The sequence below is a fragment of the Limulus polyphemus genome, unplaced genomic scaffold (assembly GCF_000517525.1).
Source record: "Limulus polyphemus unplaced genomic scaffold, Limulus_polyphemus-2.1.2 Scaffold2659, whole genome shotgun sequence".
In the NCBI taxonomy this organism is placed as follows: domain Eukaryota; kingdom Metazoa; phylum Arthropoda; class Merostomata; order Xiphosura; family Limulidae; genus Limulus; species Limulus polyphemus.
This window is the reverse complement of record NW_013668269.1, coordinates 145,154-160,915: the sequence shown is the minus strand read 5'-3', so window position 1 is coordinate 160,915 and position 15,762 is coordinate 145,154. Positions and strand designations below refer to the sequence as shown.

The 15,762-nt window shown below is 32.8% G+C and overlaps 1 protein-coding gene across 3 annotated transcripts in view; it reads right to left on the bottom strand.

Annotated features, from left to right (window-relative positions):
- Window positions 1–937: 937 nt before the first annotated feature.
- Window positions 938–15,762, bottom strand: part of LOC106467555 (monocarboxylate transporter 9-like) — a 100,405-nt gene continuing 85,580 nt past the window's right edge. For all 3 annotated transcript variants that reach the window (XM_022395756.1, XM_013927915.2, XM_022395757.1), the window contains 5 exons: window positions 14,649–14,771; window positions 14,036–14,245; window positions 5,109–5,208; window positions 2,309–2,381; window positions 938–1,893 (listed from right to left, as the gene is read on the bottom strand). In XM_022395756.1, the coding sequence (XP_022251464.1) occupies window positions 1,857–1,893; window positions 2,309–2,381; window positions 5,109–5,208; window positions 14,036–14,245; window positions 14,649–14,771 (543 nt within the window). In that variant the 3' untranslated portion in view covers window positions 938–1,856. The remainder of the gene's footprint in view (window positions 1,894–2,308; window positions 2,382–5,108; window positions 5,209–14,035; window positions 14,246–14,648; window positions 14,772–15,762) is intronic.

Below are 15,762 nucleotides of genomic sequence, written 5' to 3'. Positions count from 1 at the left end.
TTTGTATCATCTCTACACTGACTAAAATGCTCATGAAACAATATGAAAGTGTATACCATAATACGCTGTCTTAATCGTCTTCCCAACTGCCTTTCCTTTATGTTTTAACTAATAATATTTTGGACATTTACTACAAGAGAAAGTAGACAATTGGTTAAAATTCATTGGCGCTTGTGTAAATGCTCAAAGTTAAAAATTCAATTTACAATGAACAACTGTTTATTGTACAAAATTCTAAAAATGAGACTGTTTCCACTCTAAAATATTAAACGACTTACTGCGCAGGATAAAAGAGAAAAAAAACACACAGATGAAACCGGAAACAGTCTTATAGTCAACTGAATACGACGCATTAAACACGTCGAAACATAACATGACGAGCGTACGAGTCAGTTTCCAGTCTTATCGGGATTTTTCTTTTGCCTTTATTTAGTATTTTATTGAATTTTTTGGGACTGGAAACAGTCTCATTTTTAAAACTGTGTATAATAAATCGTTGTTCATTGTAAATTGAATTTTAAACTTTAAACTTTGTTCATTGTAAATAGAATTTTTAACTTTAAACTTTGTTCATTCTAAATAGAATTTTTAACTTTAAACAGTTGGTTATATCAATTCTAGTGACGACAAAATAACTATCTGGTGCCCTCTATATAGATAATTATCATGAAATTGTATTTTTTAAATTTTTTATAAATTAAAAACAAATTATATTTTAACATGGTTAAAACTGATATAATTGTATAAAAATGTTATAGAAAAATACGATTTGATTTCATAGAAGTGCCACATTTTTAAACATGATAAAATGCTCTCGCATTTATGTCCCATTTTATACGAGTTTCCATAACGAATTTTTTTTTCTTCTAATTTTAATGTGTATCAATGACGACAATTATCCAATTTTTATTTTTAAAGAAATAAATTTTTATCTCATAATTTCAAAGATATTTTGTAAGTAGTTATTTTTAAACTTTCACGTGATAAATAAATCATTTGTATGTAATATGACGCTCAGAAAGCTACGAGATTTTTAAAGGATATCCCGAAAAGATGTTGCCATTCTCTGTTGTTTTTTTTTTTTGCACAAAGTTATACAATTGGCAATCTGCACTCCATCCACCACGGGGAATTGAACCCCGGACTGGCGTTGCAAGTTCACCGTTAAGTATCCATGATTAAAACTGCAACTATTACAGCTTTATACAAACTTTTCACTGTAACCGAATGAGCATTGTTGTTATTGCGTTCTAAATCATTTTTGAAATCCAACTTTTGTAATTTCCTGTCAAAAATAAAATTTAACAACAAAAATTTTTCCTTGAAACGTAAATAAGAATACATTTCTATACTTAACATTAACAGAACGTAGAACTTTTTAACAACTGAGAACACTTAATCTAATAAACATTTTAACTGTTCATAGAATATAAAAACTATCCAAGTTTCCACACAGATGGTTCAAGTACTCTGCAAATCTGAGCGTTGGCGATATTTTAATTAGATACAACTAACTAAGTTGTAATATAAGTATGATATGTATTGGTGAAAAAAACTTATCAACACTAACGCCTAAATCAGTAATAAGATTGTTCTAATTGTGGTGTAATAAACCTACAAGTTTATGTTGTTCATAAGTTATGTTACCTAACGACAATTACTAAAAACTGATAAAATATAACTATTATACAAGTACTTAATACCAAGTTCTTTGTGAAAACAACAAATATAGCCAATTTCTTATATTAATGGAGCAAAACTCAGTTTTTCTCTGCCACAATGGATCAGTCACTCAATTTGGTCATCACATATCACTCAGGACATAACGTTAGACAGAAATATATATTTTGTCAAGTTTATGCTACATTTTGTAGAGGAACTTCGTTGGATACCCTGAAAAATAGGATAGCAAAACTGTCAAAATGTATTAAAAATAACATTAAAAGCTCGATAACCACTAATTTATAATTATATGTACCCAAGAACCAATCCTCCTCCTACACGCTCCAACATTTTGTGTTTATTCCGAGTTACTAATAAACATTATTTATATATATATTTATAACATAAAAATTAAAGCAAATTGAAATAAAAACATAAGATAATCATATTATTTATTATCTTGAACAGAAGTAGCTGCTCTATCACAAATGTCTTCTTTATTTGTTACAACTTAAGATCTTATTTAGAAGAATGTTACATCTGCATTTTACGAGATGTTGTAAGATAATCAATATTAACCCTTATGTCTTTATTTTCATCTTTTAAGCCAGTATTACAAGAAGATCATATACAAAGATCCACCTACCGTTTCTTTTTTTCAAGGTAAGCTACTCGTTTCTCTTCCGGATTCCATGGAAACAGAAACGTTGATAAAAATGCTAAAATGAAATATAAAAGAACACATTAAACATAACGCGGGACATCCACTTATGCAGCAGTTGGTTCATTGCTTACTTTCAACTAAAAATCTAACTTATTAGAATAAAATTGCTCAAACGAACACATGAATTACTCCTATTGTTATTGTTCTCCAAATCTAACTAACTTTCAGTAATTCTCATTATATAATAGTCTTCTATTTCATCTAGAACCCCGAACTCTCCCATTTGGTTCCTAATACTAGTATAATAGCAACTAATGGCATAGACAAGCCTTTATAGTTGCCTGGACACCATTAGGGCATGGTTACATTGAATGCAGTACTTTGGTCTGGTTCTCCTTTGCATGTATGCAGAATCTGCGGAGCTTGTGGCTAAAGAAATGTATAATAATTACATTGTATGCAATTACCTCAAAACAGCAGCATTTTACGAGCAGCTAACCAGGTTACCCATTCTATTCATGGGGCAATATTTTACAAAAAACTAAATAGGTTATCCATTCTATTCATGGAGCAGTATTTTACAAAGAACTAAATAGGTTATCCATTCTATTCATGGGGCAGTATTTTACAAAAAACTAAATAGGTTATCCATTCCATTCATGGGGCAGTAATTCACAAAAAACTAAATAGGTTATCCATTCTATTCATGGGGCAGTATTTTACAAAGAACTAACCAGGTTATCCATTCTACTCATGGAGTAGTAGTTTACAAACAGCTAACCAGGTTACCCATTCTATTCAGGGAGCAGTATTTTACAAACAGCTAACCAGATTACCCATTCTATTCATGGGGTGCATTTAATATTTTGAACTAAGTTATATATTTGATTATGTAGTAATGCTAGTTTCTTTCAGTTCATTAAATATTTATTCCCCCTTATTCACATTTCACACCAATCCTACTGCAACAAAGTAATTTTTTATGCTTCAGTTCCATTATAGGTCAAGAATTTATCATATATTGTTCAGGCACTGCTGAAACTCAGCTACACCACTGATAGCCACTAAACTCATTCTTGGATCAATTATGGTTATCTTTAACTCTCACAGACCTATCTTTATCAAACTAAATGCTCTATATTCTTTTTCCAAACTCCTCATTGAACTAGTTATCCTATCAATTTGTTTATTCCAAAGCTTCCTTACCACTGTACAAGTTTAGTTTAAACCCTCTTTAATAAATAGCTTTAAAGCTTTCCCAAACATGCTACTACCTAGCTTGCTTAAGTGTAGCCCATCTATAACATATAATTCACTTTTACCCGAACATTTTCCCATAGGTCCAATCTGACCAACTGTTGCTCTAAACATATCCCTGATAATCCTTCATTTAAGCTTCAAATGCTGCTAAGTAATTCATCACTGCACCTAGCCTGACAGAGCACTCCTGAAAGGTCCACAAATGTATTTCTATCCTTAAACTTCCAAAGCACATCTTTACATTTCTTAGGAAGCTCTTCTTATTTACAATTTACAACATCATTCACTCCTACATACATTATGAAAAGAGAATGCTCCTTGGTATCAGCAGCTAAATTGTCAACCCATTATATAATGTCATATACTTTATCGTCTGACAAGCAGATTCTATGTCTATTCTTTCTATGTTCCTGTCTACATATAACTAAGAATTCAGTTCTGTTTTCAGATATAAATAACAATTATATAGTTCGTATGTTAATTTCAAATGAGATTTTGTGTGACAAACAGATCAGTCTCAACAGTTTTCAATCTTACAAGCACTAAATATCTTTGTTAATTCATATAAATCTAATTTCAGAAATAGATAAAATGATATAAAAACTTTGTTTATAAAAATTTCTACTAATTCTAAAGATCAAGAATAACTTTTGGTGACTAAGACAGAGGTTTTATCATGAACAGAATCTAAGTTTACCTGCATTTCATCCGTGTATAAAAATACACCTTAAAAATGTTCATTACAAATATAAGAAAAGTTTTTCTTTTTTTTCTTAATAGTCCATTTCATATGTACCTGTTGTTCCTACATATTTTCCAGATACCTGAGCTAATATATAAACATAAGAACACAAATAACAAGTTTGGCTTCTTTCAGGATCAAATAAACAACTGAAGCAAGACTAACCAATCCATGTTCAGAATCTGATGTATCCATTTGGCACTGTTAAGTTACTATGCAAGACCCTGATAAGTGTTATTCCTCCCAAGTGGAGGCAAAATTGATGTAAGAAACACAATAAAGATTTAAGTAAAATATTTCATGCAATTTCTATCGTTCAATGTCTGGATAAACGTATATAAGTAAATTTACAAAAAAAAATCTATTTTCATATCAAATCATGCACAAATGCCTTTTTTTTTTTACAGCATAGCCACACTGGGCTATCTGCTGTGTCTACTGAGGGGAATCAAACCTCCGATTTTAACGTTAGTTGTAAATCTGAAGTCTAAATGCTGTCCTACCGAGGGACCCATGCATAAAAACAGCATTCTATACTAAAATTGTTTCTATGACTCCTCTGTTCAGTTTTTTTTTGTATGACAGTAAAAACAATTTAATAATACATACAAAGATAACAAGAAGTCTGGAGACATATTGCAGCAGGTTCTTGTTTTAGAATAGCAGACAGTTAATCTTTATGTGATATAAATTTCAATGTGATATAAAATATTTATGAATAAAGAAAACTAAGCAGATTCAATCACAGCAAAATATGATGGAACTTAAAATGGTACCTACCAAGAAAGCACAAAATGGAAATGTAGCTAAATGTTCCATACCAGCCAAAATTTTCCTGTAATTTCTGAGCTGTCATAGCTCCAAACACATTGCAAACTGCCTGAAAATACATTAAGATTAACTTGCTTTAAAACTATTTAGTATATGGAATTTTAAAATTTTGGCATCTTTAATAAGTTATTCAGCATTACAAGAGCTCCAATTTCACCCAAATATTTCCGGTAGTATCAAGAAGCTTTGTGTACACCTGATCACATAATGTGTATACAAACTGATGGGTATGGCTCTCATTCCCATTTTAATAGAAATGGTACTTAGGAGGTGCTTTTATATTTTGTATTAATAAACATCTCACTGTTCTAGCCACAAAATTATCTTCACTTAACCAAAACAATATAATTAAATCAATCTGGAAACACCATTCACAATAATAAAAATATAATGTTACATAACACCATAAAGAAATTATTAACCAGCACCTTAAAATGTCTAACTGAAAAACTTAATATTTTGAAACACAAAATTTCAGTTAATGTGGAGCACAATATTACTATATATGAACAACAACTCATTTTAACCATTTGTGATTTTTTTACTTGCATTTATTTAGATGTTTGTCACATTTCTTATTTATAAATTTCAAATGAATGTACCTCACTTAGTGTTGTCCATCAATAGATGGTCATTTACAATGTCATTTTATAAGGAAAATCAAGTAATTCTTTTGTTTTACTCATTATTTTGTTATTTTCTTACTAAATGAAAAACATGTAAGTCAAACATAAAACAATATTAAAAATATATTTCAATTAGTGCAGTTAAAATTGACTATTCAGCGACAGAATTATTTAACTGATGAATGTTCTACCTTCAAATATAAATATCTTACTGCCTCATCACAGCAAAGATTTTTCCTACCTACAAATATATTTGTGATAATTTTAAAACTACAAGAATTTGATAACCCTTTTAGTTTTCATACATTTTAGACAGAGATGTGAGTTATACAACAGTAGAAACTAAGAGTCATATAACAGTTGTAAAACAGTAGTAACTGACAGTTGTACAACAGTAGTAACTGACAGTTGTACATCAGCAGTAACAGAAAAAAATCAGCTAAAAACTGCTTTGGTTTAAAAATCGAAAACACAAAATGGGATAAACTTACACCACAAAAAATGGCTAATGTGAAATAGATGTTTTAATATTCACATTTCAGACTGAGATACCCTTCCTCCAGTGATTAAAACATGTATTTTTCATCGGCCATTTTACGTGGTATAAGTTTTCCATTTTGTGTTTTCAGTAGTAACTGAGAGTCATACAACAGTAGTAATCGAGTCATAGAACATTAGTTTCTTAAGAGTAATTTAGTTTTATATTGTGAAATATTTACAAAATACTTTTCCCATAAATTTAACTCTTATCCAAGTTAAAACATAGCTATACTTTAATGTTGTTGATTTCTTTGTGGTTTTGTGAAATTAAAAGTAAGTGACTAAATTAATAAAGAAAAAATGTTAATATCAGTTTTTGATGAAAAAATTACAAAATATTCATTTACAGCCAAAATATGTGCTTTTATCCACACTCCTTCAAACCTCACTCAATACACTATGCATTATTAACATCAACATATCCATGCATTTTTAGCCCTCAATATGAAAGGGTACTACATATAAAAATCAAACATCTATGTAATTAAATAAGTTTTGAAGAAATTTTTTTTTTTTGAGCTATTAATAAATAAAATGTTTTTGCCATTTTCTGATAAGAGTCAAAGATTTTGATATCAAAAAGCAACGGGATAGATGGATGAAAGACATAAATATGTTATATTTGAATAATTCTTCTTGTGTTATAATTCTTTTTCTATACTTTGGTCAGTTTTTCTGTCTTTTCTAGCTAAAGTAATAACACTTTTGTTTAATTTGTTGCCAATCACAACATTCACTTACAACATTACTGGTAAAAGGATATTACAAAATAGTTTAGGAAAATACATTAAATTTCTTTTTCTTTTTTTTTTTAATCCAGAAAGCATGGACAAAAACCACAGAAATATTTTCTTTCTATAAAACTCTTAGAGTTGGTACAGTTGATTTCTTGATATTTATCCTCTACTGATATACAAAAGTTTCAACATTTTAATCATGCAGGTACTTACTGGGAGTATTGTGTGTATTTAAACCTTATTCCCTCTCAACTGTAGTACTCTTTAGAAAATGATACATAGTGAAGATACTGAAGAAAACTTTAGAGCATAATGTATTTGAAAGGGAAAAATAGAGGAAATTAATATATGTTAACATTTTCTTACACTGAAAATGTATTTCCTTTAGGTACTTACCTCCTATCACACAAAGCTATCTTGATCCTTATTTGCCCTCTAAGTATTGGTAAAAAACGTTTTTGCAATCAACACACCAGTCTTTATAACCAATCATGTTTGTGCTATTTCAGAATATGTACATATTATGTGACTACTCTCCACCAATAACATTGTGTTATCTATACTGCTGCAGCTAGCTCCTTCTGCTATTCTCACTCAATCCTCACTTTTGAGAATTAACAGGTATTAACTTAAAAACACCAGCTGTGGTGAGAAAGGGTGGGAAGTGTGCAAGTGAAGGTAAGTACTTATCAAAAATACATTCTCAGTATAAGAAAATGTTACCTACTCTCACACAAAGCTAGAATCCCACATTGCAAAAGTGGAATGGCTGGTTTAGGCACACATATATCTAACCAACGAGAAAGTGACCACCCAGAATGAATGAGTGTGCTATAAGATGAAAATTAATCACACCTGTGGGGTACAGCACTACTTCTGGAACAGGCATGTTCTTCACCAAGGAAATAGGAAAGTAACACAAAATGGGCAGTTTTGAAAATACTGACATAATTAAATGTCGTAATAATTTATATGGCACCAGAAAAGTGGTGGTATTGCTGTATGTTCTTCAGAACAACTATTTTTTGTTTGTCATAGGATTGTGCCTGATACTGTACCTGTGTTAAAAACCTAACCAGAAATGCTTGCAGTGAACCACAGATGTGGATGATAGATAGGTGCAAGCTGTAGCAAGATATAACAGAATGAGCTTGGTACCTACCCAGCCTCAAACTGACAGACTATGATCCATAGCTTGTCCTTGGCATTAGTAGGTTGGGAAAGAGAGAGAAAAAAAAGGAACAACAAAAACTTGTTAGGGCATGAGGACCATGTGGTCTATTTATGATGATATCAATTGATTAGGTTATTCTGTGAAGTATATTCCACCCAGGAATAAAACATCCAAGGGAAATGCAAGTAGGGTGTTTGTTGTTATCCACTGATTAAGGTATTTTGTTTAGTGAGATCCATCTGGGCAAAAACATCCAGGGAAAACTCCAAAAGGGTTATTTGTTTTTATCAATTGATAAAGTGATATCGACTAGTGTGGTTCACCTGTGCAAAAACATCCAGGGGAAACACAGGTGAAAGAAGATGAAGTTATTTTGTCTAGTATGGTCCACCTGGGTAAAAACATCCAGGGGAAACTCAAATAGGCATTTTTCATATTAACAAGTGAAGAAGGTATAGTGGCTAGTGCGGTCCACCTGGCCAAGAACATCCAGGGGAAATGCAAGCAGGGATGGTGCAATGTTTGTTGTTATGAATTGATGAAGTTATATTAGCTAGTGTAGTCCACTCAGGCAAAAAATATCCAGGGGAAACACATCATGAATAGATTAAGTTAGTTTGCCTTGTGTGGTCCAGAGGAAACATACTATAAATTAATTTAATTATTTTGTCTAGTGATACACCCAAGCAAAAAGTTGCTTTCTCTATAAGTAGTTTAAACAGCTTCACCCTCTTCTCACTGAGTGAATAAACATAAGTATTGTAAATATTGAAACTCACTCAGGAGGAAGCCTCCACCACTCCAGTGACTAGAAATTTGGAGTAGTAAGGACTCCTGTGCTCCACTAGAAGTAAAAAGGGAGGTAAATGCAATGGGGACTCTGAAGAAATGATACACCGGAGACTGTGCAATGGGTATCTGCAATTCCCTAGTTTGAAAAACAGACTGACCCCAATTTATGTAATAAAAGGGTCAGCAGGGATGGGCAGAAACCCCTTCATTATTCATGAAGTCCATGAGGCCAGTGGTCTTAAATAAACACCCCATATCTACATTGAGCATTATATAGTTACTCTAAACTAGTACAGGTTTGAGGCAAAGCATGCCTAACCAGGCAACATCTGCTACAAAGTTGGATCTGTAAAGTAGATGTTACGATTAGGAAAAATGAAAATATAAAAGAAGGAAAGTGATCAGATGTACCCCAGTCAAAGGTGAACTGACATTTGTATAATCCCCAAGGGAGGTGGACGATATCCACTAGAGGAAGATACAACCAGGTCATACAGATAATGAGCGACAAAGGTATTGGGAGTAGTCCACATTCTGTGGTGCAGCCAAGGATATAGTGATGTGACAAATCTGATGAGAAAAATGTTGTGGATATGGTGACCTTCCATGGATAAATCCAAATATGCCAGCCTAATGAGTAAACAAACCCAACCAATAGGTATGACAGGGGACAGAGCATAGGAAACGGAAGGGTTCCAGGGAATAAAAGGTTGGAAGTGTGAACCACAAATGGAAGCAGTATGTATCACATATCTCCTTAAGGAATGAACTGGACAAGGAAATTGAACAAGAATGGAACAGGAGGACAGGTGGGAAAAGGAAGGTGGGGAAATGGGTGGGAAAGCAAAACCACCTAAAATGGAAGCATAGGTCCTAGGGAAGAAGGACTGGTTGGGATAGAGAATGACATAGGAGAAATGATAATGGATGCAGGTAACATTAAAGGCATAAATATCTTAATGAAGATGACCACAAACAAGGAGGAGAAGAAAATAGGTCCTAAGGGAGAGAAGGTAGATGGAACAGAAAGACTAGTAAAAATAGTTATGTAACAGAAAGACAAGGCCTAAATAGAGGCATAAATAGAAAAGGCATAAATAACAACACTGGGAACCCAATAAGCACTCCAAAGGAATAGAAAAAGAAGGTAAGGTAAAGGGAAGACAAAACCATATGAAAACTGGAGAAGCAGAAGGAGGTCAACAAGGCTGCCCAGTAGCTAGACATGGACGAAGTGGACAAGCTTCTGTCAAACAAATGGGTGAAGAATAGGGAAAGATGAGGAACAGAAGGGTGGGAAAGAAATAACCCATAGCAAAGAAACCAAAATCAGAAGGTATACTATCATCAGTGGTAAATGGAAGAAGATCTAATGGATTGGGAAAGGAAATATGCAACAACACATGGAGACAATGAATCTGATGAAGGCCATGTGTGAAGACAGAGTGGTGACCTCTGTGTAACTAGGGGCCACTCCTTCAGGAAAATCTTGTTTAGAGAAGATAATTGAACCTTCAACAGATTCAGGAAGCCAGGCAAAGACCACAATGTGATGACTGTGGGCCCAGAGAGGAGATCCAGGATCTGAAAACACAGAATTGGCACCCCCTGGGTCAGTGATACAAGTGACCACTGTATATCGGAATGTACCATGACCATCATCTCCTGTAGGAGAGGAAGGAAGTGGGACAAAGCTCAATGAACTACCAAAGGCTCAATAAACATGATATGGAGAAAAAGACTCCATGAGCAACCAGAAACAGGAAATCACCTGGGAGTAGAGGTAAGAACCCCAACACTTTAAAGATGAATATGTGAAGAGATGTCTATCTGGATGAGGTGCAGTAAGCAGCACTCCCACCATGGTCTGGACTCTGTCTAACCACCAAACCAGGGATCCGAGGAGAAGTTCCATAGGTCAAGGGGTGTCCAACAAAGGGAACTTATATGAGCCTGACCCATGGGAATGAAAGCATTCAAAGAAGCCCATATCGCCAAAGAGATCGTACATCTCGAGCCATAAGAAAAGGTGAGGGCATGTGAACTGCTCGCTTCCAACATGAAGACGAAGAGGAGAGAGCAGTTCCCGACTGAGGTTTAAAAAAAGACCCCCCCCCCCCAATGGGATATTGAGAGAGTGTAAGAATGGAGTTACACCCCTGTTATCAGGAATCTCACCCATTCTGCACCCTGTAGGAACAGAGGCGTGTGCATGTGGTCTCTGGGAAGCAAGTGAGAGCAGTGATCCCTAGAACGAAAGGTGCAAAAAAGTCGGGCAAGAGTTTGTATTCCCCGACAAAACACTTAAAGAGCCGAGATTAGTCCAAAAGGGAGGGCCCTGAACTGGAAAGGGAAAACTCAACTCAGAGCAAAAATTAAATATGAACGAAGTTGGCACTGTGGGGAAGAACACTGAATTGCAGACTACAAGGAGAAAATAAGGTTTCTAGGATTATGAACATAAGTAAAGGAGCCAAAGCCAAGCTCAGCCCTACAAACGTGAAAGAAGAGAACACATCAATGATGTCAAGTCAAGTCAAAAAAAATAATAATTATTAAAATAGAACAATGAAATATATGTTAATAGTAGTAATGATATGTAAGGTACAAGCTATCTAAACATACCTAGTTAAAAAATACATATAAATATGAAATGGACAAACCATCTAAATCTACCTAGTTCACAAAGTCAGTAATAATAATGAACATGCAAACAGATGAAAACATAGTAATAACCAATATCTAACCAACAATTCCACTATATTAACCTAGATGACAAAGGACACTTAATTAAGTCCTACACTGATGAAAATTGGGATGAGAAGACTTATTCAACAATGACGAAAAAAAATTAATCAAATAGGACAACGAATTAGATGTTACCAGTTGTAATGACATGTAGCTGATACCCAATCTAAACACACCTAGGTAAGGTACTTATTAATAATGAACTAACAAAACCATGAAATTTGCCGAGTCTACAAAGTATATAATATTGACAAACATACAAAACAGTTAAATTGACTAGAAATATAAAGTAATAATCAACATCTAACTTACATTTAATCTAAAGTAACTTAGATGGTAAATGACATATAAATATCTAACTTACCAAAGTCCGTGCACTGATAACATGAAATACGTAATTCTCCCATGTGTAAATAAGTGCAAAGCCACACAAAGGGCATCTAAAGTGTGCCTACCAAGGGTATATCAACCAGTTGTGAAGTGTACATGTTGAAAAACGTACCACAGATCTCCTGGGAAGAAGAACGATTCACCAAAGAGAATGACATGGTGGCACAGAAACAGATGGAAGGTGCAGGAAAAATAGAGTCCAAAGTATCTACTCATTGATTATATTCTTTCTCAGAAACATTGTCACATGAAAAGAAGAAATAAATCACCAGCCAAAGATATAACGAATTCCCTACGAATTATGGCCTGTATCTCCTCAGCAGATAAAGTCAAATTCAATTCCTGTGAAGTTGGTACATATATTCATCACAAATTTATACAACAATTTATTGTAATTAGGTAATAAAAAACTGTTGAAACAAGTGAATGCAAACACAGCAAAAGAAAACTGTTGAAAACAATTGAAATGGCAAAGAAGCACATTTTCATATATGGGAAAAACACACGTCTAAACAATGCTGTGTCAATTGAGAAAGTGAGGATTGAACAGGAATAGCAGAGGGAGCTAGCTGTGTCAGTATAGATAGTGTAATAATATTGATGGAGAGTAGTCACATGATAAGTACATGTTCTGAAATGGTACAAAACTCATGGCGTATAAAGACTGGTGCACTGATTCCAAAATTTTTTTAAGCAATACTTAGAGGGCAAACAAGGATTGAGATAGCTTTGTGGGATATGAGGTAAGACCATTTCAAAATTCTGGCAAGTTCAAGCAATTCTGAGTTACTAACAGAGAGCTAACTAAGTAGTGAGATAGAAGAAACTACCTATAAAAACTAACTTCTACCAGTAACTCTGCTATGAATTTTGCATTTATTGTTCTTGTGCTCACTAAAGCCTGATAAACTACTATCTGTTTAGGTAAAGGTTCAGTGTGATCAGTGTCCAGTCATTCATGTGTGAATTGCCATGCTATCACACAAGGAAAAAAATCATTTATACTAGAAATTCAAACATTTCATAACCTGCTTTCAGAAATGTTACACTTCTGATCTCTCCAAGCAAGACACTGACACTGATGTAACAGCAAATCTATGTAGATAAGTCTTCTGAAGAACTTCCTTGTCAATTATCATCTGATGTTACTTGTTCAAATGGAATCTCCCATGTAAAAAACAATTACTCAACGAAAAAGCTAAATACAATATGGAAGACAATGACACTAAAATAAATTTAAATGAATCTATTTGTTACCATAGAGAGTTTTTCTTTGTTAATTATCTTCTGATGTTATGTGATCAAGGGAATCTCCCAATTAATAAAATAATATCAATAAATAAAAATACATTTCTAAATATCAATTTTATTCAAAAAGTACCACAAAACAATGCTTATTTTTACATTTAAAAAAATGTTCCTTTATCACCCACATACATAGAATTAAATCACATATTAATCATATTAAATAGTTTTCTTTATACTTTCAGAATGAGTGTCTAAATATAATAGATTACTGTTAATACTTAGTAATAAAATAAACCTGTGCACTGACTAATATTTATTTGTCAAACGTTTCCTGAATAAATATTTAAAATTATCGTCAACATTAACCACTTTGTCTGCTGGTTACATAATGTTAAAAATTTAAGCAAAATGTATTTAATTATTTTATACTTTTATTCCTTTATTTAATAAGCAAAACACACAAAATACGTAGAAATACGTAGACTAACTTTTGGCATTTTAACTTGCTTCTAGTGGCTCATGACTAGTAAAATCCAATTTGGTGAAAAGTTTAAAATTTGATATGGTTGTTCATTAAAACATTTAACGATAAGCATTTAAAGACTATCTAAACAAACTTACTGGAATCCCAAAAGCGAGACCATAAATTGTACCACCATGTTTGGTCCCAAAAACTTGTGCTGTGGCAGCAGGTACAACAGCCCAAATACCCGAGCTGACAAAGAAAATACTGATCACCCATGTAGCCCACATGGGCTTATACCCAAACTGAGTTGCTGGAAAACTGGCAACCAGGCTACCAAACAGAAATGTGATAATACCCATGATAACCTAGGAACAAAAAGAGAAAGAACTATGATCACCCAATTAATGGTCTGACATGAATCAATGTATTTTGCTTTTACAAAAAAACCTAGTAGGCTCCATTGTCAAATTCAATCAAATATAGGTAAATGTGAATTTGCTCTTCACTGCTGATAACGTCTTAACAAAAGAACTACTAAGCAAATTGGTAGAGAAACTTTTGTCATACATCTTGGGAACATATTTGGAGATCTTTTAGTAACTTTATCTTACTGAAGAATGAGTTAGTAGTTAGATAAAAGTATTTACATAAGAAAGAAATGCTCTAGTACCATTCACTAACAAAACACTTGAGAAGAAATATATCAGGTAAATTGGAACATTTTAGTTTATGCATGTAAAAGTTATTAACTAAATATTTGAATCTTACCCGATAACTACTCTTATCAAATACGAAACCCCAGAAGGTTTTTCCAATAGCATTAGCAACACCAGAAAAACCAGCAATGGTTGCTAGAAAGACGTCATCTTTGATAAATGTCTGTCCAAATGCCTAAAAAGATAAGAAAAACAAAAAACAATTACTTTTTAAAGTAAATGATAAAATGTATTTAACTATTTAAATTCTTTTACGCCATTCAATGGTATTAAACACTGAGTTATGATATGTTTACACCCTGTTTAATGGTTATTTTTATGCATAATTACATTATGTGCATATAATGAAAAAAATACCAACAGTTTATCAGTTCTCAAATGATCTAGGAAACAATTTACATTAGATGATGGAGGATCATTACTTTTTATATTTTTCAGAAATTTAACAGCATTCTTAAAAAATCTTTTTCACCAATAAATATGAGATAAGAAAAGCACACACAGAAAATTAGACATGAACTCTGGATTGGTTTCACAGCTGTTAAAAAAAATTAAGAAATGCAAATATGTATCTTATTTACCAGTCTTTGATGAAAATCATCAAAACTTACATATTGTGATTCACGTGTAATTCATGGTTAACCTGGCTCAATCTCAGATTAGTTTTCATTATAACGTGGATTCAAAACTTAGGGAACTCAAGAAAAATCTCAACTTTAAATGTAATATATAAGTTTCCTGTATTTATTTTTTAGTCAAGGATACAGAAATGCACTGAATTTATATTGCAATTTAATTTTTTAAAACTTGCTAACAAAATACATATTCAACAACATGAGATACATGCAATGCATCAAAGAGTATGAAAGATCTGATCAGTATTGTTGTGGCCTGGGTTTGCAACTTCCATCTGGTGTACAGTTTTGAAATTCTCACAGTTTTTTTCGATTTTTTTGTACAAAGTATGCTACGGTAGCATTAAGTTGGATTTGGTCAACTGATAAACTTATTTTTTTGTTTTTTTCAGAATTTGTCGTGCATACTGGAGAGATTTAGACATTTTGGCAATAAATCTAGATAATAATAAAAAAGAAACAATTTTTATTTCAGCTGATGTTACTGATAATACTGATTCAGCTGATAATACTGGAGAGATGTAGACATTT